We start from the raw sequence: 23,727 nt of genomic DNA, 5'->3' as shown, positions 1-23,727 counted from the left end.
TCTGGTTGATGCGCTTGTTTTGACACCTATGCAGTTGAATTGTCTTTAGTATTTGGGGTTTTTAATGTTTGATTGATTACTCTCATTAATGATATCTTTCATTTCCATTTACGAGATTATGGCATTAGTGCCTGGACACAGGCATTATTATTTCACTGTTTATAGAATGCCTGGGATCTTGATGTGTGGTTCCAGCCTGTAAACATTGCCATGAGATAGTGGTAGTATTTTGTAGTGTTTTCTCCCAGTGGGGGCTCCTAGAAAGATCCATTCACTAATTACTCCATGCATTGGAGCCTGGAGTGTGTGCAAGCTCACCTAGAGAAAGAGTCCATATGCAGAAAATTAGGAAGTTCTAGAAGCTTTGTGGGGAAGACTGGCATACATTACTCTCTTCCATTGAAGTAGGTTATCTGGGCAGAAAACTCAAGCTGTGTAATGGATGCTGAGACAGGCAATTTACCAGGAAGATGGGAAACCAAAATGGACTTTACAGAGAACAGATTGAATAAAAAGATGCAGCAAACCCAGACTGGTATGAAAACACGCATGGAAATAGCTTTTCCAAAGCAAATATTCACTGAATAGATCCTCCCCCGGAGGACTCTTCATCTTTTAATGCTGTTCATTAACACATAGTACAGAACAGTTGAGTTGGAGTTAAATCTAGTTTGTGGCCAGTCACACATGGTGTTCCTCTGGGCTCAGTGTTGGAGCCAGTTCTGTTTAATATCTTTGTCAATGATCTGGACAAGAGGATTAAATGCACCCCTCAGTAAGTTTGCAGATGACACCAAGTTAGGCAGGAGTGCTGATCTGCCTGAGGGTAGGAAAGCTCTACAGAGGGATCTGGACAGGCTGGGTCGATGGGCCAAGGCCAATGGTATGAGGTTCAACAATGCCAAGTGCCGGGTCCTGCGCTTGGGTCACAACAATCCCAAGCAACGTTACAGGCCTGGGGAAGAGTGGCTGGAGAGCTGCCCAGCAGAGAAGGACCTGCGGGTGTTGCTCAACAGCCAGCTGAGTATGAGCCTGCAGTGTGCTCAGGTGGCCAAAAAGGGCAATAGCATCCTGGTTTACATCAGAAACAGGATGGCCAGCAGGGATAGGGAAGTGATCGTCCTGCTGTACTCAGCACTGGTGAGGCTACACCTCGAGTATTGTGTTCAGTTTTGGGCCCCTCACTCCAAGACAGACATGGAGGTGCTGGAGCTCGTCCAAGAAGGGCAACGAAGCTGGTGAGGGGTCTGGAGAACAAGTCTGTAAGGAGCAGCTGAGGGAGCTGGGGTTGTTTAGCCTGGAGAAAAGGCTGAGGGGAGACCTTATCACTCTCTACAACTACCTGAAAGGAGAGTGTAGTGGGGTGGGGTTCGGTCTGTTCTCCCCAGTAACAGGCAACAGGACAATAGGAAGTGGCCTCAAGTTGTGCCAGGGTAGCTTCAGATTGGATATTAGGAAAAATTTCTTCACTGAAAGGGTGAAGCCTGCCCAGGGATGTGGCTGAGTCACCATCCCTGGAGGTATTTAAAAGATGTGTAGATACGGCACTTAGGGACGTGTCTGAGACTTGTCTGTAAGCTGGTAGTCAGAGAATTAAAAATAATCCCATACAACAAACTGTAAACTTCAGACAATAGCTGTTTTATTATTATTATTATTACTACTATTCAGAGATATATCTCTGCAGGACAAATGGTAAGAGTGTTTTTCCTGTGATGTTACCTGACTTGTGTTTTTTTTCCTTCAGACTGATTGCAAACTTTAAAGTATGGTATTCTAACATTTGCTGCAGTCCTAGGTGTTTCATTAAATTTATCCAGATCTTCTAGTTTGAGTTATGTCTGGCAGCATAGATCCTTGAGTTGTATCCCTTGCATGAAGAATTGCTTTGAATGGCTCATAAGTATTAAGTCCTTTGGCATAACTAGCAAGTGCAGTAGTATGACCGCAGTGACTATTACCCATACTGGGGTGTCTCTATCAATGTGGGTGTTTACCAACAAAGAAAGAGCTGTCCTCTTTCAGAGAATTTCTCCTCTATTGCTGTAGCCACCCTAAAAAAACCAGCTCTTATGAAAGTATAAAACACGTAAATGGATAGTGTTTTCATGTCAATAAATTTAGTTTTGTTGGAAGAGTATATAGTGTTAAGGATTCCCAAGGACAAGGATTTAGAGTTTCTGTCTGAATCTCTGTAGTGAAAATCGCTTAAAAAAAATTGCTGCATTGTTGAGGGTTTTGTTTGAAGAATGTTGGCATTACAGGTGGAAGAAAAAAAAATGAACAAATATAGGTGCCCTTCCTGCCATGCTACAAAAACTTAACAGATTTAGTCTCCTACTCCACTATGAAGCTGAACTGGGAAAGAGCATTGCTGAAAACCATGGTAATTTGCTAAAAATAGAAAATTTGAAGAAATTCCAGGGTAAAACTATTTCATTCCATGCTGACATAGGTATTTCTTGGACGTAAAAAGGACAAATGAGTGACCTTTTGTCTGCATTGTCCTCTAGTTTCTAGTCAAAGCAGGACTGCTTGTGATTTGGGAACTTAAATGCCAGTTTCAAGCCTAGTGCAAAACAGTTGTTATAAATCCTCTTAAAACTCAATTATAGAAAGCACTAACAGACTTTTAAACATACCAGTGTGCAGGGTGCTGGTAAAATGTTAGCTCTCAAATGGGATATGGTCACAAACAGCATGCAGCCATATATATGTATATACATGGTACATACAGAAACACAACCCTTTTCTCTAACGTGTGCCTGTAAAGGCTTTTTCAAATTGACTTCACAAGTGAACAATAACTTTATATTAATTCTATAGAATTTTAAACAAGTTAGACTATACAACGCATACCTTGAAAGCACAGAACTTAGTAAACAATTTGTACTGCTATGGTAACAGGAATCGACATAATACTTCTCTCTCTGTATCCCCTGTTTGCATAGGCACGTTCTTTCTCCATCTAGCCTCTTTGCATCGTACTTCTCTTAAATCTCTGTAAGAACAATCTGGTTTTGGAGGCAATATTTTTCACTAGGTTGGTAAACATCAGTTTTATTTCTCCTTCCCCTGTCAGCATGGGCCAGTGTTATAGATGTAGCAGTCAAAAAATGCAACCCGACAGCTCAGGGAGTAGTTAAGGCTGGTTTTCTTCCCGAGTACCTGATGTGACATACTCTGAGCCTCTTGGCGTTGCAGTGGCAGCAGGTATGGTGTCAGAGAGACTTGCTAAGAGTTCCCAATTCTTTGACCTTGAGGTTTTATCTGAATGTGTCATTACTAGTTAATCTAAGCCCATCTCCCCTGAAGTCCAGGCGTCATTTTGGGTTTTCCAGGGTTTGTTTGGTCTCTCAGTCATCAAGCTCTGATGTTCTGTTTCCTGTCTCCTCATTTTCTTGCACTTCATCCAGCATTTGAAGAGTTTGCAGCATCACTTGTGAAACAGGAGATGACCAACATGCCCCGTGGTGTCTATCATTCTGCCTTGAGAGGAGGGACCACACACTCAGACCAGGGCAAGACTGTGGCAGGCGTTCCAAACTTCTTGCTGAAAATGTATGAGAGGAACAAACAACCAGGCATGACACCAGGCCTTGCAGGTACACTGTGACTTTCTTGAAGTTAAACAAGTATATGCACTTTGACCCAAAGATTTCTATGAATCTGAATCAGTTTCAGAAACAATGTCTTATGCTGCTTGTGTATGCTTTTAACTTGTTGGCTTTATTAAGTTAGCTTTACTTTGCTTTGGGTTCTCCACTGACTTATGCAAGACTTAGGAACTATTAGCATGAGTATTCGTATTGACTTTTCTTTTCCCCTTCCCTCCCTCTTTAAGCTGGCATGTTGTTGTGTTACGACCTTCCAGTTCATATGGGCAAAGATGGCAAGCCTATTAATCGATTTCTGGCGAGCAGGGGACGCAATTTCCAGCAAACGTTGGTAGCCCTCATTCATGAGGTAGGTTGCTGGTTTTTCTTCCTTTTCAGAAGCGTTATGCTTCCTTCCCTGGCTTACTACCTCTGGGGTGTAGAAATCCCTCCTTGGTGCAGTGTTACAAAGGCAATGTCAACAGGGTTGTGAAGTACTTCATATGGCAAGTTCTTTCAAAATAGTAAAAAAAAAAAAAAAAAAAAACCCACACCAAAAAAAAAAAAAACAAACAAAAACCACCCACCCTTAAACACAGATCTCAAGATATTTAGTCATGTATGTAAATTTGATAGATATTTTCCATCCTGACCTCATTACTGCTAAAGAATGAAAGCAGAAGCTGGAGATAATGCCCTTCATCATCACAGGAGTGTGCAAGTAAATTAATGAACATTTTCTAACTGCTTGGATGCTCCAGTGGAGAGCACCAGGGGAAGTCCATAAGGATATTGCAAAATATGTCAGAGGAGCAGATTTAGAGTAACGAGTTAGAAATGAAGCATGGGCTTGCAGAGCATCCAGAAAGAAATGCTCTGCCTTCTGTGCAGTTGCTTCATTCAGTGGGGCCGGAGTTCAGTGCCAGAGGTTCTGCAGAAAAAACATATTTAGTTATATTATAATAAAAGGCACGTATTGAAGTGTTATAGAAGCTGCATTATAGTGGTATGAAGATCAGTTTTAAAATACTGTGTTGTAAACGCTCACCTGTTGCCCTATTAAAGTACCAAATAGGATCTCTCAAAAAAAAAAAAAAAAAAAATTTTTTGTGTGTACTAGCAGTGATTATAACATCTAGCAACACATCAAAAAAATCATAAAGACAATTTTAAAATGGCTTGCTTGACAAATCGTGGGGTTTTTTTTGTTGAATGTGGTGAACTGGATGGAATTAGTGAATACATACCAATGACCAGAGACAGAAGTATCATACTAAGTATCTCAGTATTTTACAAAGTCAATTGGTTCAAGGTGTAGTAAAACTAAAAAGAAATCCAAGTATGTTTGAAATATAAACCCAGAAAACATCTTCAGGTAATCACAACTGCACACTTTCAGTGTAAATTCACAATAACTCTAACATTTTGATAAGAATATATCAGTATTTCTGTTCTCAGCTTCTATTGCTTTAAAAGACAAAAAAGTATGTTCTTGCATTTTTCCCCTTGTATATAGAGACAGTTGGGAGTTAGCGTTGTCAGGAAAAAAGGTATTTGGGTCTCTGGGTAGAAAAGTGAGTCCCTGGGCTCATCTGACTGAATTTCATGCGTTAGTGTTTGTTTAGTCCTCAGTGTTCTTCTGAGGAGCAGAGTTTCACAGTAAAAACAGGGAGCTTAAGGTATAAAGCTATCAAATTGCAATGTTGGTCTAAGAAAGTTGAGTTAGTAGGGCTGGTGTCCCAAAGTGGGGTCATTTACCTGGTGTGCAAGACGCCAATATATGCACAGAGCAAAGGTATGTATTTAAATCATTTCTGCAGAGGTGGGCAATAGGTAGTAAACCACAAAGCCAGCACACCAGGCTACAAACTCCTTGGAATGTTTATACTGTTCAAAACACAGACATACGGACCTTTAATTATAATTATTGGTTAGTACCTTATCTTAACAATTTCTATTGGTTAGTACAGTCTCTTGCTTTCATTTAAAGCTACCATGTCCATTAATTGGTGTGGGCATGCCTTAGGACAGGGAGGGGAGATTAGTTCTGTTCAGTCTCTAATGGAGTGGGTGGTTGTGATCTGCCACTACCACCTTTACCTTCCCCTCAGTTACTGCAAATCTTTGTTGAGTTTATGCTTCATCCAGCAGCTGTCTGGTTTTCAGCTGGCTTCGGTGCCTTCTGCGGAGGGACGTTCCCTTGTTATCGGCCTTCTGTTCTTCTTCAAGGGTATGTTCATTAGGAAGGCATTTATTGTTTATACGAAGTGTCCAGTTTCACAAGGCCCTGTAACCTTTTTACAGCTCTTTGCTCTTGCTTAGTGAGAGATTCTACCTTCTAAAATACATTCTACCTTTGAGAAGTACATTCTACCTTTTTAAAGTACATCATGACCTAGGCTCATCTTTTGCCTGCAGTGGCTATAGCAATTAACATGTTTTTACAAAGTCATTTCTTCAGAGTTCAACACAGCACATTAAGCAGGTTATTTTAGGGGTTTTAAATTACCAGAATGATGCTTCTTCGCTACTGCTTTAACTCCTTTTTTTTTTTTTTTTTTTTTGTGGGGGGTGGGGGAGGGTGTTGAACTCTTATAATGACTTTTTTAAGTAAAGTCAGAAGCATTTTGTTAAAAAGAAGACTTAAAGTTGCCTTTGAAGCATCACAATCAGCATAAAGCTCCAAGAAAACTGTGAGGTGGATGTAAACACTAAGGGATTACAAGTAATTTGGAGACAGCAAGCATCCATTTACTTTACCTCTAAAATTCCCCAGCATTTCCTTAGGGATTAGCAGTCATCAATATAATTGCCATACTGGGATAATACCATTTGTATCTCTTCAGTGATTTTATCTTTGCTCACATCTGTAGAATATGAAATTACAGGTTGCATATCTGGGTATGTGTGTGCTTAGTTGCCATGTTACCCTTAGTTTTTTTGAATACTGGGGCATGAGAAGTGGCTTGAGGCAACCAGTTTCATTTTTGTGAGATTCTTTATTCTTATAAAAGTGTGATGCCTCATATCCTGCTACCAAATAAATGAGTTACATGAGGTTTGTATAGAGAAGAAATAATTTCTTCTTGTATGTTTAAAAGTCTATGAAGCATACAAATAACAAATACCTGGGTTTACAGTAACAACAGTTAAAAGGTAATTTACTGTTAAACCTTAATGGCCCAGACTTATTCTGTCTCCTAGGTGCTATTCTAGTTGAGGGATTAGATGCAGCTGCAATACCTATCAGCAGGACCAGATTAAGATGCAGAAGGGTTTTTTGATGTTATTTGAACTGGTATCTCATGGGAGACAGAACATACGTTCAATAAACAGTCGTGCATTTGAACTGCTGTATTGCTCTTTACTGGTCACTGGTGACTTGAAATAGGAAGATTATCTTTCCCCCAGCAATGGGGATGTGCTGTTCAATTAATTATTAAACAGAGCTTGTTAACCTCTGTTTGAGAGGACATGTAAGTTACTGTAGTCACAGTCGTTAGAAGTCACATAGACCATGGCAGTTTTTTTGTTTTCTCTACAGCTGCCTGGATCATACTGTACAAGAAGTCTGTGATGTTTGTCACAGTCACCTGGGCTAGATTAGCTAATAATTACCCATGACTGTTTCAGGTTTTTGGAGTAATTCTTCCTAGGGGTTTATGGGAATAATCTCTGACCAGCTTCACTTATCTTTGTTGTGAAAATAAATGAGGATGAATAGTCCAATATGTTCACATCGTGTGCCACACGTTTTGATGGTCTGTAAATGTATGTTTTGGGCTACAGTTATTAGGCTCTCAGCTAGTTACCCACTCTCTTTAGTGGAGGTGAAGGGAACAGTTCATGGTACATGCAAAAAGCACAGAGGCAGCCTGCTTTTGGCACAGAGATGTGGTAAATGGTGCCGTTGACAGTCTGAACCGATGCAGTGTTTTTAAAATAAAGGAGGATGATCTTTGCGCATTTCTCAATATTCAAGTGCTCTCTTTATGTTGGAAATAGCACTGTTATTTTGCCCTAATAATTAGTAATATTTACAGGCAAAATTGCAAAGTTGGGTGCCAGTGGTGAGTTGTACAGTATTAAATACTGCTGTACAAATAACAATCATGTTAGGCACCCTGTGTGCTCACGGGAGAAGCACTCTCCGCTTCTATTTTAAGCGTGTTCATTAAATGTGCTGTGATGGCATGCATCTTTGAGCAGTAAAATGGAAAGCTCCTTCTGTACACTTATTTCCTGGTTTGACTTTGATGTAATCAAGAGATTCAAGGGCTTATTCAAACCTTGTACCTGAAGCACCTTGAGATGATGATTGGATTTTCTGGAACAGAACTCACTGTAGTGTATTATTCTGTGCCCAGGTATTTTAATGGAGGTAGTTCAGATTATTAACTATTTTATGCTGGTTTCCACTACTGAATTTAGTGAATGTCTCTCCTCCAGTGATGAAACATATTCAAGAAGTAAGTTTGTTGACAGATTTTTTGTTTTTCTCCTTCTCAGTCTAATATACCTTGGAGAAAGACAGAAAAAAACTTTCTCACAAAGGAATGCTTAGGGGTGTATTTAGAAGTGTATGCATGCAAGTTTATTAAAAAGAGCCTCTAAGCAAAATTTGAGATGAAGAGATGCTACTTCGCTATTTCATTGATAAGGATATGTAATGCTAGCCTTATCTATAAAATCACTGAGACTGCAGTTTATATGTCTCATATGTGAGAAGGGCATTTAAATACATGCGTAAAGATTTCACTGACTTAGAGATATTGTCTAAAACACATTTTCAGAGCCACATATTTGTTAGAGGTGAGATGAATTTAGGGGCCATGTGAGTTGGCACGGCTATTGAGGTGGAAACCTGTTATCTCCCTGCTCTACAGCAGATTTTAAGATGGGCCATAAATGTTAATGATATTGCAGCCTCTAGGTTCTTTGAACAGTATTATCTCAATTAGACACCCAGGGAAGTGATAGAAACATGCTTAATTTCACTGTTCCCTAAATTTGTTTTGTGTGCCCTCTGCTGGCTATGTATCAGTGCAAAACAGGTGAGCGATATACAAAGATCTGTTGCAGCACGGAGGCACCAGTGCTGAAAGAAGACTCATCCAGACCTTGCCATAGTGCTTGATTTTTACTGGGACCCCACTGGAGAGGGGAAATGGGTTTCTGATTTCATTTGAAATTACTTTCCAGTCTTGCAGAAATGTGCAAAACTCGTGCCATGTGTATTCAGAAGTGTTGAAGTACAGGAGTAAGTAGTATCTTCTTCAGTTTGACAGCATTCCCTGTCTTTGGTTTTGGCCAACACAGTCTCTGCTTGTGTGTATTTTCAAGGAGACATGTCCTACTTAAGTATTGATCAACAGGCTTGTATTACTAGCTCCCAGTAATTTTCATTCGTAGATGAATTTTTACTTGAGTGTTATGTGAAGATGTTCTATTTCCTCTTGTCTTCCTCTCATTCCACATTTCTGCAAAATGTTTACAGCCGTGAAGGAAGTTAATCAAAAGTTGCTCATCAAGCACATCTGCAAATTTTAGATAAGATGTGCAAGGTGCTAATAATAGGGTCCTGATTAGACCATGTTGTCTAGTTGCTTTAAATGCAACAATACACTGAAAGCTTTATATTTCATGCACGAGCACCTGAAGTGTTTTGAAGGCCTGCTTTTGCTCTGGTGCACAAGTGTGGATTACATGATGAACTTCATAGATTGCCATGAGACCAGACAAATGTAAATGCACAAGTCTAAAACAGTTTCGGAGTAGAGGCAAAGAGGAAGACTGGAGTTGCTGCAGGTGCCTCAGGAACCTAAGGCAAACAATTCTGACTGGAGCCTTGACTGCTCATCAGCTTGTTGGAGGAATTGATGAGCAGAAATGAGATGGTGTGTGAATAAAATTTTGGCTAAAAAGGAAGGACTAGCATAGTTGAATCATTTAAAGATGAGATTTCTTTTTTCTGCAGGATGTATTTGTATTGGCTGTGGGGTGGAGTAAGTAATGTCTTTTAGATTGTGTTTATTTGTATAGACGTACTAGTACTTACTGAAAAGTGTTTTAAGTTTGTCACTGACAGTGGGCATGAAGCTTTAGCATAGTCCTTTGGTTTTTGTATAAGATCCATGTAAAGAAAAAATATCGACGGCTTTATGTAGATCATATGGGACATGAAAGAAGATGAAGGAGGAAGACTTAGGAAGATTGTTAACAGACAAGGGGAGTTTAGTTGCTTGTCTTGTTTAACCATCTTGTACAGAGGAAGCCAGTGGAGCACATAATGGAGAAAGGAGGGTTTTGCATAACAGGCACGGAGTGTTTTACATGTTAACAGTGACAAGTCTCAAAATAAAACAGGAGGAATAAAAAGGAAGAATAATAACCTTCTGGGATTAAGCCTGGCAAGATTAGTTACTCTAGGTGGGCTTTGCGCAATTTTTGATCACAGCTCACAGCATTCTTCCATAACTCCGGGAGTCTGACATATTCTTTTAATTTAGAAACAGAAAGTGTTGGCCATCTCACCTCAACCTGACATGTTTGCCTTTCCTTTATTAAAAACTGATTACCCTGGAAACTGCTGAGATTAAATAACTTACTTCCAATGGAGTCCAAATGTCTGTAATGACATTTTTTCATCATTTTGGTGGAGTCAGACAGCAGAAATAAATGGATGGTAGCAAGAAAAATCCATTCTGTATGTCCACCATGGAATATGATGAGATATTACAATGCACACCCACCATTTTAATTACGGAGCTTATGTTGTTTGTGGGTCGTGAAAACACCTCAGTTTTAAAGGAGAGGACACCTGAACTCCTATTTTACTTTAATAAAATGTTGCTGCAATTAAGACAGTCCTGGAGAGAGGGAAATAGAGACTCTTCTTATTAGTTGTGATATGCATTTTTTGTGAATTAATATATTAATTTTTTATATAAATTGTGTAACATGCGAATTGTGGGGGGAGAGGTACATATATCATGCAGGACTGATGTCCGGAAAAAACATTTTTGGTGGTGCTGAATATGTGATCCATTCTGTTTAACCTACTCCTATAATTGCTTTGTTAAGCTACCAAGGGCTAGAAAATGGCTTGTTACTGAGATCGTTTGGCTTAATTTTTGTCTTTCAACATGCTCTGAAGAAGTCTTTGAGTCAGTTTGCTATGGTACTTGCTGAAGTATCCTTGGGTGCCTGAGGAAGGCCTGTGCACATGCATCAGATTGTGTAATGGACTGCGTTATTCTGTTGAGAAGCTGAGGCTGTCATACCTGTGTGAGATTTGGAGGCAAGCAGGGAGAGCTGTTCCATGTTTCTTTAAGCTGTCTTTGAGGCAGTGTTGTTTTCTTCCTGTTAGTTCTATACTGGTGCTTCCTAGAAAGACTCTTTGTAATTCCTTCCTTTCATTAAAGGAAGTTTGAACTATGTACTTGAACATAGGTGTATATACCCCAGTCATGGATACTAACTCCTTTTGAATAAGCTCCCCTGTACCTACGTAGTCATCTCCTTGTATTTGTTTGTCTGTTTAAAGCTTTTAGAAACACCTGAGATGTACAAAAACTATGACAAACACAAACTGCAGTAACATCTTTGTTATGTATGTATTTTTGTCTACCAGTGCTACTAAGTGTTGTGCTTGTTACCACATAGAATTCCTCTGCTTTTTCTGGGATCAATTATCCGTTGAACTACCTGAAGCAACGCGTTTTCTCTGGCCTGGGTACAGAAGCTGAATGTAACTTGGTGTGGGTAAAAACACAAAGGATAACAAAGTAAATTATCTTTTTAGTTTCCTACAGCCATGTGTAGTGTCCTGTGGATGTGAGCAAATGATTGCCTGTAAATCCCAGGTTGGAGAACATACATTCTGCATATGTTAGACTTAATGTAACTGCTTCTACCCTTTTTTGGTGTGTTGCACAGGTTAACATTCAGCCTTCTGAATGGCACCGCTCCATACTGCTGCCACAGTCCTGGTTAGGATTTATGAGTCGAACGTACAGTGCAGTCCTGCAGGTAATTCTGAGGTACATAGTATTGTGCACATGAATGCCCATTCAAGTGGTATGAGTTTTATATCTACCAGCAAGAGCTCCATGCAAGTTACAATAATTTAAAAATGAAGCTTGAGGTGTTTAATAACAAAATTTATTAAAAGAAAATAAAATTGAGTCTTCATTTAATGGCAGCACAGTCTGGGATACTTTGTAGTACTTTAACTTCTGCTTACGGTTCAGGTTCTTGCAGTCTTGTTCCTGTGTCAAGTTGCAGAATTTGCCAATTGTTAGCATTTTTAGAATGTGAAATGTTAGCTCGAGCTCTAACATATTCTTTTGGGTAGGAATTTTGTAATAATAGTATCACAAAGGAGACAGAAGCTATCGAGGAATAATTAATTAAATAGAGTTTCTTTTAACCAGCATGTAATGCTGTCACACTGAGGGACTTGTCCTTTGATTTATTTTTCCACCCTTCCCAATCACAGAATCATGGGGGTTGTTGGAAAGGACCTTCAGACATCATCTAGTCTTAGGCTATATCTTAAAACCTCTCTTTCATTAGATTATCTGACCTGTTATCTAGAGCAATGTAGTGTCATTTGTTTTTTCAACAGAGAAGTGATCTAAAAAACTTTTAACAAATAGCTGCCTTCTAGAAGGCTCTGTTTGTGCCACTAGAAGTGCTATTTGTTTGCATTTCCAGGCCATATCAGCTGCTTTCAGTGTGCGCAGCTCAGGTTGCTGAGAGAATTCTAGAAGCTTTGACTGTTCCTCGTTTTGCTATGCAGCAAAACATATGCTCCTCTGACATTTTCAAAACAAATTTTATCTTGGCCATCAGCAAAATATCAGATTCTAAGCAGAACCAACACCATTACAAAGCAGGCAGCTGTTATTCAAATTGTAATTTTAGGTCTTAACTACAGAGGGGGACATTGTTGCTTGCATTTAATTACTTTCCTATTCTGCTTCCCCTCTGAGGCCAGATTTCATGAGAAACTTGGCATTTACCAGACTTGTTTCTAAAAGCCTCTGTAGGATTTCATGCCATTTTACAGGGCAGTGGAGCCTATTTTTGTTGCTTATGGAGTCCCTCACTGGAGACTTCTTTTTTTTTTTTTTAAACTGAGATCTAGTATCTTTACTTACTCCTTATGCTTCTATACTGTATTTCATCTGAGACGGCCAAAAGAGACTACAGTATAAGATGAGTAGTCTAGATAGTACACAATTCAGTATGTCTGAACAGCTAGTATAGTAATCGTTTCTACAGTTTGGAGGCAGATGTTCATAGAATCCAGTTTGACAAAACACTTACGTGAGGATTTTTTTCCCTTTGGACACCTGAAAGTCCTCTTGTCTTTTATTATGTCTGCTCACATGGTTAAGCACGTCTGCCAATTTTTGCATTCAGCATGTTTTTGAGACTGAAGTAAGCTTCATCACGATGATCCTACGGGTCTTGATTTAGTACAGAACTTAAGCCAATGTTTTTGTGTTTGGGAAAATTGCAATGGGTTTTTGCATAGTTTTTATGCAGCCTTCTTTAGTGTGTTGTGTCTGCTCCTTTAATCTCTGTGGAGAGTCACCCTTTGAGCGATATCTGGATTTACAGGATTGACTCTCTTATATTCTCAGGCTTTTATGCACACCCAAACTGCAAGCATTCAATACCTGAAAAAAAAATCTTATGTGCCTGTATTTTTCACTTAAGCCTTAATAACCTACTGAGGAGCAGTAACTGACAATGTAAATAAGTTGAGTTGTAGTTGTCTCCTGGTTGGAGACTGAACATAAAACAAAGCTGCTTAATATGTTTAGATAACAATTGTTAGAGGCCAGAATCTGTATCATCTCCTTTAAGGTACAGAAAGAACTGTTGTAGGAGGTCACAGAGAGATTGGGGTCATAGAAAGGAAAAGAATGAGGAATTCTGCTTTAAGTAATGAATCAAGAAAGGGAAGTTTTGTGGTTAGAATCCATTTTAGCTAGCATGCTTCTGAATCTCATTCCTTCCTTGTTGTACCTCTTCCCAAGGGAACCTCTCTCTTTGCATGGACTCAAGGAGAAGTCTCAGCATCTGTGGCCGATTCCTTTCCTATCTGCATCTTGTTTTCCTCACTCAGAATAAAAAAAATTATGAATTCTTTTACTTAATATATTGTGTATTACAATGGGATCCCCTATCAAAAGCAGTTAAGTTCACTTATGAAGTAACCCTCAAGGCTGGAAGGCTGCATCTGCCACCTAAATGTTCTCTGAAGAAATCTTACGATGACGGGCCATGTAAGATCCACTTCTGACTTATTCTGTAATTCTGCAGGGGAGGCAGGCAGAGCTGGAGATGCAGTTAAAACATGGAAAGGAGAATCCTGAAGAGGTGCAGTACAAACAATTTACAGCCTGGCTCTGGTAAGGAAGTCCCGGTCTACTCCTGATCACTTCTAATGGCAAGTAAGGGGGCAGAGGAGGGTAAGACTTCAAAGCCTTTAGTTTTGCGAGTTTGAAGACTGTATGAGAACTAATGAAAAAAAACCAACAAACCACCAGATACAATGACCAAGGCTGGGGGCAGGTGGGAAGAAAGAGACTACCAGGTAATTGTCTGTGAGGATTCCCATATGTACGCATTCTCAGGTACCTTCCCCTCTACAGTGCCTGAAACTTTGTAAGGTAAGCAACTGAAAGGAATGAAAAACTATATTTGGGTTGTGTCATGTTAAAGCAGAAGGGTTATGCAAAGAGCAAAACTTATTTATGGAGACTAAGTGAACTGTCTCACTGAAAATGGCTTAATAAAACAAATGTAAGCCATGGTATGATGTATGTCATAGTGAACTGAGTTGTTTAAAACCAAGCATATGATGCACGCCCTGACCCATGTTCTCCACAGCTGTTTCAGTCAGCTGAGGAGTGTCTCTCAGTCTGTCAGGATTTAGCCATGTACGTGCATGGCCAGGGGGATGAGGTGGGAGGTGAGAGGCTTCACAGAGAGAAAGAACTAAGTATCCATGGACAGTATAAATATCTGTTTCAGTACTTGTTCATAAGTGCATTGGGAACAAAGTATGTACAAACAAAACCAAAATGCCCCTTGCCCATTTCAGTCAAAAAGGTGTTACGAAGTCCCAGTCAACAAGAATACAAAGTTTATGTCTGTTGTTTTATTCCGGCTAAGTCTAGATTAGAGGGTTTCATAGTAAGATCCAGAATTATAAGGTATTGTAGAAGAGATTCTTTATGTATCAGTGGCACGATTTTCTGTTGTTGTTCTGCCCGATCCCTTTTTTGATAGGGTATAAAGAGACAACATTTTCCAGGTGAGAAGAATGCCTATAGCAATGCTGCTTTTGTAGGTTTCCCCTGAACCAATTTCTGCTCAGTATTTCCTAAATAGTGTTAATGTAAGCTGTGTCAAAAATTAACAGATTTCCCTTTAGCAGTAGAGAAATCAGAGCAGTAAGTGAACTGAGAGCCCAGCATTAGCCTTCATGTCTCTTCCTGTTCCCCCTTAATTGCTTAATGCTTCAGGGCTCTAAATTTGGCACCCGTTAAGCATTTGTGTTGCGCACTGGGTTTAACCTGATTGTGGACAGCTTGATATAAACTTTAGTGATAATGCTTTTTTGTGTAAATACTGTGCAATTTTGCAGTGGTATTTGCCAGGTTGATGTAAGTGTTTCTAGTGTAGGTGTGTTTGAAACTGTGTGCAAAAGCAGTGTGGTTGTGAAGGAAATGCTGAGTAGGTTTCTCTTAAAGCCTGAGTGTAACTCAGTCCTGTAACATATGGCCCTGTTTTACAAGGCATGCATTTTTAGTCTTCTAATCAAGTGTTGTGGAACTGTGTTTGGAGTGTATCTTTTTCTGTAGGATGACAGCCATGGCCAGGATGGTATTGTGCGTCGTAGTGCAGAGGATCTCTTTCTTCAACAAAACCTGGCAATATAGAAGATTCACTGCATCTTTGCTTATGTCTTGATACGAATACAAAACTAAACAAACGCAGACTATTATAAATCAGCTACAGTAATGTGTAAGAAATTGCAGCTAGTCCTATGGCTTTCATTTAAATGGTTTCAGGTTACTATAATTCCTAACAGCATAACTGCCCAAAATGGTTTCCCTGAGTATAGTAGGTGTTGGATAAATTGTTATGGTTGTCCATTGTAAAACATTTTCATTTTAGTATACTAAGACATAGCACAGTGGTCTGGAAACTTACGTGTAACAGCTCAAAGAACAAATTTATGGCTATTGCATGAACCTGTGTTTTACAAAAAGTGGTATGAAGTCAAATAAGAGCCTTTTACGAAACACCGGTAGTGCACGTGAGCATGAAGAAATGTTGGGTGGTACATAAGCACTTCTGCGGTTTTAATGCCTGTGATTAATTTGTGCTAAGTCTTCTGATAGATGAGATAATTCTTAAACTAGAATGGACACGTGTAAGGTATAAGGGGAAATCAGCTGAGTTTGTGCTGTAGCACAAAGAATGTGCTGTAAATTCTTTCTGTTTCTGTTGCAGGGTCAGAGATATGTTGACCGATGTCATCAAAGGTGCTTCCAAGTAAGAACTGCTCTTTTATTACAGATGAGAATGAATTCTTTATTGTGGCAGAAGATGTAAGATAATGTTTTCTGCAATTGGTTATCTCCCAATATTATGATTTCACATGACTTCAGGAAAGGAGCTCTTCCCCCACCTTGTGCTTTGAGATTTTTACCACTGATTGTGTCTATTAGAAAGGCTGATGCCTACTCTTTTGGTTAAAGCCTGGGCAGTGCTATATGCACTATAAGTCTGTTCGTTTTGTGGTTTGTTTTTTTTTTTTTGTCTGTTTGCCTCATGTAGCTTCATCTGTCTAGAAGTTAGCTGGTCTTTAGTAATGGGCTCTTCAAAACTGTCCCACTTTCTGTTAAGGTGTCTTTCTTGTACCCAGATGCCCCCAAAGACAGGAACTTACATGTTTTCAGATTATGACAAGCTTGTTCATTTGCTATTAGAATTAGCACATGGCTTTCAGGCAGCAATAATTATCTAACCTTCCTTCATAGGCTGTTAAAGTGGTTTGACTTTTTCCTTTTGCTCTCCGCTGGCAGCTAGCTTCCTGTTATGCTTTGCCCTTGGTTAACCTGAAATTGGCCACTTGCACAAGCTTAAGCAAAAGCATCAGAAATAGTGAATCCTCGTAAGAACAAATACTTAGACAATCTTAAATCATAAAGATGTCATAATTGAAAGAGTTACAGTGAAATCTCACAAAGTGCTTCAACATTGGTATTCTTATAAATGTATAAAAAATGAGTTTGAAATATTTTTGCAAGTTGAGAGTTCTGGAGATTTTAATTGAAGACTTTCCATATAGGTTTAAACTTCTTCATTTTTTAACTTATAGTTGTGCAGATATTTTAAAATACTCCCAGCTGTTCCATTTCCTTGCATGTCAGTCCATTTTGAAGGAGTCAGAGAGGGATGAAATTGGAAGATCTGCTTGATATTTTAGCTACTTAATAAATACCTGTGTTAAGGTATGGTAATTGAAAAACAGAAATAAAGGAAAAAATAAATAATAAACTTTAAATGTATCATATTCTGTATCTCAGAATTAAAGTTATGATTTCAGTTATAGAAGTTCATTAGCGAAACTAGTTGAGGTAGAAGCATTTCCTAATTTGGGAGGACATGGTGAATTTTCTTCAGGTAACAGCAGAAGGATTTCTTGTGTGTAGATCACATCTCTAGAACTAATTGCATTTACTGACTGTCATTTAAGAAAATACTGGGTTATTTTCCCCATATTTTCAACAAAGAGTAGCACTGCTCTTTTTTTCCTCCTGGGTCTTGTTAGGATGATGATGGTTACCTTCATTAAATTTAAAGCATCCAGCTTTCATAAAGCATCCAGCTTTCATGAGCGTGTAGATTTAGAAGTTTCTCTCTGTTTGAGGTACACCATGAAATGTAACCTTTTAGGAGTTGATGATCAACAATATCAAAGGTTCTATATGTAGATTAAGAAATTATTTAAGGTAAGAGATAGGGGGAGATTTTAAAGAACTTAACTAAGCACTTAGTTGTAATTGATAGTTGTAGGTATCTCTTACCTGAAAGGAAGTAGTTTCAGTGTTCCAAACAGTAGAGGTAATGACATTCCACTAAGACCTGTGTGTCTTATTTTTAAAAGAAAACCAGAAATCAGAAAATATTTTTATTGTGAAAAATGAGATCTTTGGATCCAAAACAAATGCCTAAATTTGTGGTGTAGGTGTATATTTACAGCAACAGTTGAGGAAGATTTAGAAATGGAAGACTGATGCAAAAAGTGTAGTACACTGTGTACTGGTGTAGTGTAAGATTGTAAATGGTCTAGTACATTTGTATTGTTCAGCTGCTATTGTAAAACAACTAAGAGAGTTCCTGCAGAATTATGTTGTAATATGTTTTTCTGGGAATGACTGGGATAGTGACATCTATCTTTTCATGAACACAGTTATGTTCTCTCTCTTATTTCTAGGTGGCAGGGTTTTTTTTGCCTTGAGTTCCTTAAAAGTAAAGGTTTGCACTGTGGTAGAAGTTAGTACTCTTTGAAACCTGTTATTTTGCATGATGTTAATGTTTTTGTACCATAGGGGAGTAATTCAAAACTTTTTTTAAGCTGAAATTTCGGTGATGGCTGCTCTGCTAAATCTGCTGAATAGATGCCATTGCAGTGAAGTGGCATCTGCCTGTCTAGCATTCTCTGTTTGAAGAGCTCTTTGTATTGTCCTGTGTAGGGATGATACTAGTGAAGACCAGCTGGTACATTTCTGTGAGTGCTGCTCGCTCTGCAGGATGGCAGTCCTCATTATAATGGAAGCAGGCTTCTGGTTTTATACAACTTTGTGTGTGCTAGGCTTTATGCAAAAGACAAACGAGAGAAAAAAAGACTGAAATGCTTCTTTCCTCCATTCTTCCTCTAGTTCCTGAAGGTGAAATGCAATAGACTTTTGCTGAGCTAGAAGACAGCCCAATAAAGTTGCTAGGTGCAAAGGCCTTCCCTCCTGGACCACCTGTGGCATAACTTTCTTGCATTGAGATACATGTTTTGTTGCCTGCATCTCTATTATGTTTCTTAACTGGTTGCCTTTTTCTGTCCAGAGACAGTCCAGTGGTGAAAGGAAACTCTATTTTTGCCTTAACTGGTCTTGCAGTTGCTGTAGCCAAATATGAAAGCAGCCTTTCCTCAGACACTGAAGGGATGCCTGAGGTGAGTCAGTCTTGCAAAGACATTCTCTACACTTAGTGGAATATAATGAAGCAATGTGACCAGGTGTTTGAGGGGCTGGTGAGTGGATGCGAAGTACTTCATAGTTTGAAGTTCAGATTTCACCCTGCTCAGGGAATGCCATCTGGTAACTGCCGTGTCACCTATACCAAAAGCAGTCAAGAGTGCGTAGGCGCCTTCTCACAAGAAATGTGATGGCTAACAAATTTATGGGTTGGTTTTGACAGATTACATAGAGGTCTAGTGGACACTGAAACCCAGCCAGCCTCTTTTCTCATCTCTTAATCAGTTACAGTAAAGTGTTGTAAAGTAGCATACTTGACACATTTCCTATTTTGGCATCAGCACAGCATCTCATAATCTTTCACCAGCTGGGATGGTCCAAGTTTTATGTGCAGGGATAAGAAAGATCTTAAAACCAGCCGATCAACCAAAGAAAAGCTCAGATCAATGGGTGTCCGTTGTAGGCTAGGTTACACGCATACACTGATATGGGCAATTTTTGCTAATTGATCCAGAAGGCTTAGGGTACCTAAGGCTTGCAAGGAAAGGAAGGTAATACTCAGAGAGCCCTTTTATTTTTCCCCTGCTGTGGTTGTGAGGCTCCCTTAACAACTATCATTTTTGCTTTCACTGAATAGTACCTGATTAAAAGTGGTGACTGGAGGGTCAGGATTGGCAAGTAAATCATGCCACTTGTTGTACATAAGAGTGACAAAATCATCTCATTGCTGATGGATTATAAGTGGAACATCAGCTGCTGAGCTTCTGTTCAGGTAGGACCTGAAAGGATTTAAGAAAAAATTATGATGAATATTTGGGTTTGATTTTTGCAGACTGAACCTGATTTTCTTCCCACAAAACACTGGATTTCTATGGTCACAGAGACCCTCTTTAGTATTGTGAATAGCCGCTATCACCCTAAAGGTCAAGTCTTCCCATGGTTCTACCAGGTATGTGTTGTGGTGTTAAACACAAGAGAATACGTCTGTGTTTCATACCTGGCATTCCTAGTGTGGAGTTTCCTGGGTTTGTTTGCCCTGTAGTAGTTGTCATACAGGAGAATCAAAACTTTTCTTACTTTTGTTCTTTTACTTTCATTGTGCTTTCTGCTTATATTTGGGTTTGCCTTGAGTTTTTGTCTCTATTACCAAAATAGTAAAAACCACATGTGAGGATACATGATTGAAGGAAATTTTAAAAACAAAAAAAAGAACAACTTAAAAATCTAGAATATTTGGTGTATGTACGAAACAAAACCTAACATGAACAGACTCTCCTCAGACCTCACTATCAAACTCTTGATTGATTCTGATGCCGTTCTTTAGGGTTCTGAAATGCATACTTTTTCAAAATCTAGTACTTACGGAGCCAGTGATTACTGTTTTACAGTACCTCTTGAACCTCTGAGGGCCAGTAGAAGTTGTATCATGTGTGTTTGCAGTGTGATAACCAGCCTTAAATTCTCAAGCCATGTAAGTATTAGGCAGTTCTTAAGTAGGACCTAGAGATGGACTGAAAGCTCAGTATTGACCTTAAGGAATAGGTATTGCTAACTCTTGACTATCTGTGGTCAAAATGACCAGGTTGGAGACTCTTTGTGTCATGAATGCAGAAGGGAACTCGGGTCCTACAAGGCCAAATACCAGTCTGCTAATATATCATTATGTTTTCTAACCAGAACTTTATTAACTGCATTCATGAATTACGTTTAGTCCAGTAGATGAGATGCCAGCATCAAAAAGCTGAAAATTACTGATGGACCTGAATCAGCTCTGGCATGTGACCCCTGTCATCACTGATAGGGGCATAGGTCACCAAATCAAATGTAGTGTTAAATAAACACTAGACTGGTCAGATATAAGGAGATTCAACTGCTTGGTTGACACAAGCAATTCTTGATTAATTATTCTGTGACTCCCGGCTTTAAAAATAGTGCTTTTAAAAAAAAAAAAAACAAGTGGTTTTGAGATGGAACAGTATGACAGTGTTTTCATTTCTAAAATCCACTATATTTTAAAAAAAAAAAATTAAAAATCTTATGCTTGTAAAATTCTACGGTACACTGTAGAAATCACTGTCTTGCAGAGTGCCTTGCATCCTGATGGGATTTTTTTCTTTTTCAGAGTTGCACATGGAGGTTGATAAATATACATTAGGGTATTACAATCAGTCTGTTGCTTTACAAGTAGAGGTAGCTGTATGGATTTTACCTTTCAAAATGGAAAGGAGTTAAAAACCTTTGTAAGAGATCTTTCTTCTAGAAAGCATCTCTACTGGTTGTCTTACAAGACCTCATGATACGTGGTCACCCTAGGTATGATGCTTCTAATGTATTGCTTTTTCCAGCTCACTGAATTCTTGGTGTGTTACATTTACAGAAGTACATTAACATCATGGTTAGTGGTTTCTGTTTGCCCTTCTGATCACACTGCTGGATATTTTAACAAGGAAGGTGAAAACTGAAATAAACCAATGTATTTATTTGCAGACTAGTTATTAAATTCTAGTTGCATCCTGTATTATCCTTTGCTTACAGTTTCATACTTAACAATCTTATTTACACTTAGAAATGATATGCTGAATTACCTTAGTTTTAAGCTGCTTACAAAGTAATGCAAATGGAAAAGTTACCACACACAATTCTATGCGTATTTACACGATTCTTTGTTGTCATATTGCAATACCTCTGTGCTGCTGTTTGCTGTGTAGGTATTTATTTTAAATTCCTAAAGCACTGAGTGTTACTACCTGGAAGGGAATTTTCTTTCCCTCCCCCAAGAGGAAAAGAAAAAAAAAATTATTTTTTATGTTTTTCTAGAAATCCTATTCGGGTGAAAATACTGCTAGTATTATAGCTCGTTCCTGTGCGGCCACTGCTTTGTCTCTCCTGGTGCCAGTTTTCATTGTATCATGCAAGGAGAAGGTGGAGGAGGTCCTGAATATGCTGACTGACAGGTTACCTGGGAAACCAAATGCTGATGAGTCTCAAGCTGTTCAAATCCACATGGGCCTTGGTTTGGGGATGTTTATCTCACGTTTGTATGAAGAAAAAGTCAGGTAAGGATTACCATACGTATTGTAGGTGTGTAAATAACTTCCTTCTTTTTCCTGTGTGTGGCCTTAAATTCTGAGGAGTTAAAGTATTTACAAGTCACAGGCAAATGTGAGGTTTTGCAACATTTCTAAAAAGGTGTCTCTAGTTATCAGTCTTCACCACCGCCCCCCCACAGTGCTATCCCAGATATTTTGCCATTCTTTCAGGGTGAATGATTAATTTTCCTAATATCCTAAAGTACATGTGCAAAGCAGTCAGCTAGAAGAACCACACACATGCTTTTAAAGGGGACTAGCTGCCCTATGAGACTTAACAGTAAAATAATTCACAGTTCTTATCGGTTCCTTGGGAAGTGGTGCTCTGGACACTGGATAGTGTCCACTTAAATCATGTGAGTTGCACATATGGGGCTAGAGCTACAACAGAAGTAGTGTAATGAGCTGTCTTTAAGGCATGCTGTTATAGCTATGTTGGCAGAAAAGAAATGTTCTGAAGTTGGTAGAAAATGCCTCCTTTACAGAAGGGGTGGCCTCAGTTGCAAATTTCCGATGATTCCAAGGAAAGTAAAAACTAGGTTTGACTTTATACTTCTCCAGCTTCGTGACTTCTAGGGATTCTGTCTGCCTATACACCCATAATAAATGTTTAATTGGTGTACGAGCACAGATATAAAACAGATTTGGCTGTCAGTTGTTAATTTGCTGAGTGAAGCTAATGTTTCTGACATACCTGCCTTTGTTAAAACACTGTTGTAATCTTTGTGCTTTGGTGTCTAGCTGAGATCATGTTGTATCGGTATCTTCCTCCTACCGTCAGGTGTGTTTTACAAATCCTGCGTGCTGGGTTTCTTTCTGAGTGTTGTAGCAATAATGGTTGCGACTTAAGGTCTGAATTTGTTTTTATTACGTTTATATGAACTTGACACAAATGACCAGTCATATAGTTATTGCTTACAGACTAGTATGAGAACCTGCTAGAGCAAGAAAAGAATTGTATTTAGTGGCACATTCAGTCTTAGCATGAGGTTTAGTATCCTATATGATCTAAAGAGTATAGCCGTGTTAGTAATTTTCTTCGTTTCTGTTTTGTTTTGGTTTTGTAGTGATGTACCTGGTCAACACATGAACTTAGTTCTAATGAAGTCCCTGGATGCACTGGAAGACTGCTGCTTTGACACCAGTCTGGAGTACAAGTGAGTTTCTTTCATTACTGATGGTACCTTGTTTTGAGCTCCACCTTTTTAATTCATGCTTTGATTGCTTAATTCTACACAGAAGAGTATAAGGATAGGATAAGGACACAGCCTGTTCTGGGTGTTCTGTAGAATTACCAATTCGTGCAGGCTGGCAAGACCTTTGGAGGTCCACATCCCTCCCCAAAACAGACTCATCCATGGACTTGGACTACATTGCCCAAGGCTTTATAGTCAGGGTTTGAAACCCCCAAGACTGGAGACAGCCCAACGTCTCTGGGCCCTGGCTCCATTTTTGGACTGTTCCTATCTCCATGTGAATGTCTGATGTTTCAGCTTGTGCCTGCTGCCTCTCTGCCTCCCACCCTGCAACAGCCCAGCTACATCTCCTCAGTCCTTTTCTGTTTGTGCCAGAGATGCTGTTGGGTGTCCCCAGAGCCATCCCTTCTCACAGATGAACCAGCTGTGGTCCTACAGGCCCTTCTCTGAGGGCAAAGGCTCCAGCCTCGATAGCCTCCCATTAACTTGTTCCAGTTTTGTTGGTGTCTTTCCTGCATTCAGAGCAGTTCTCCAGGTGTGCTGGTGAACACACAGTAGAGGA

General features: G+C 39.2%; 1 protein-coding gene across 2 annotated transcripts in view; it reads left to right on the top strand.

Moving 5' to 3' along the window:
• FOCAD (focadhesin) overlaps positions 1 to 23,727 on the top strand; it is a 118,227-nt gene that overhangs the window by 71,018 nt on the left and 23,482 nt on the right. For both annotated transcript variants that reach the window (XM_054185048.1, XM_054185049.1), the window contains 9 exons: positions 3,417 to 3,605; positions 3,845 to 3,966; positions 11,535 to 11,627; positions 13,935 to 14,023; positions 16,137 to 16,178; positions 18,750 to 18,858; positions 19,713 to 19,829; positions 21,698 to 21,936; positions 23,037 to 23,126. In XM_054185048.1, the coding sequence (XP_054041023.1) occupies positions 3,417 to 3,605; positions 3,845 to 3,966; positions 11,535 to 11,627; positions 13,935 to 14,023; positions 16,137 to 16,178; positions 18,750 to 18,858; positions 19,713 to 19,829; positions 21,698 to 21,936; positions 23,037 to 23,126 (1,090 nt within the window). The remainder of the gene's footprint in view (positions 1 to 3,416; positions 3,606 to 3,844; positions 3,967 to 11,534; positions 11,628 to 13,934; positions 14,024 to 16,136; positions 16,179 to 18,749; positions 18,859 to 19,712; positions 19,830 to 21,697; positions 21,937 to 23,036; positions 23,127 to 23,727) is intronic.

This window comes from Rissa tridactyla, chromosome Z (assembly GCF_028500815.1).
Source record: "Rissa tridactyla isolate bRisTri1 chromosome Z, bRisTri1.patW.cur.20221130, whole genome shotgun sequence".
NCBI lineage: Eukaryota > Metazoa > Chordata > Aves > Charadriiformes > Laridae > Rissa > Rissa tridactyla.
Note: the sequence above shows the minus strand (reverse complement) of the source record. Positions and strands in the feature narration are given on the sequence as shown.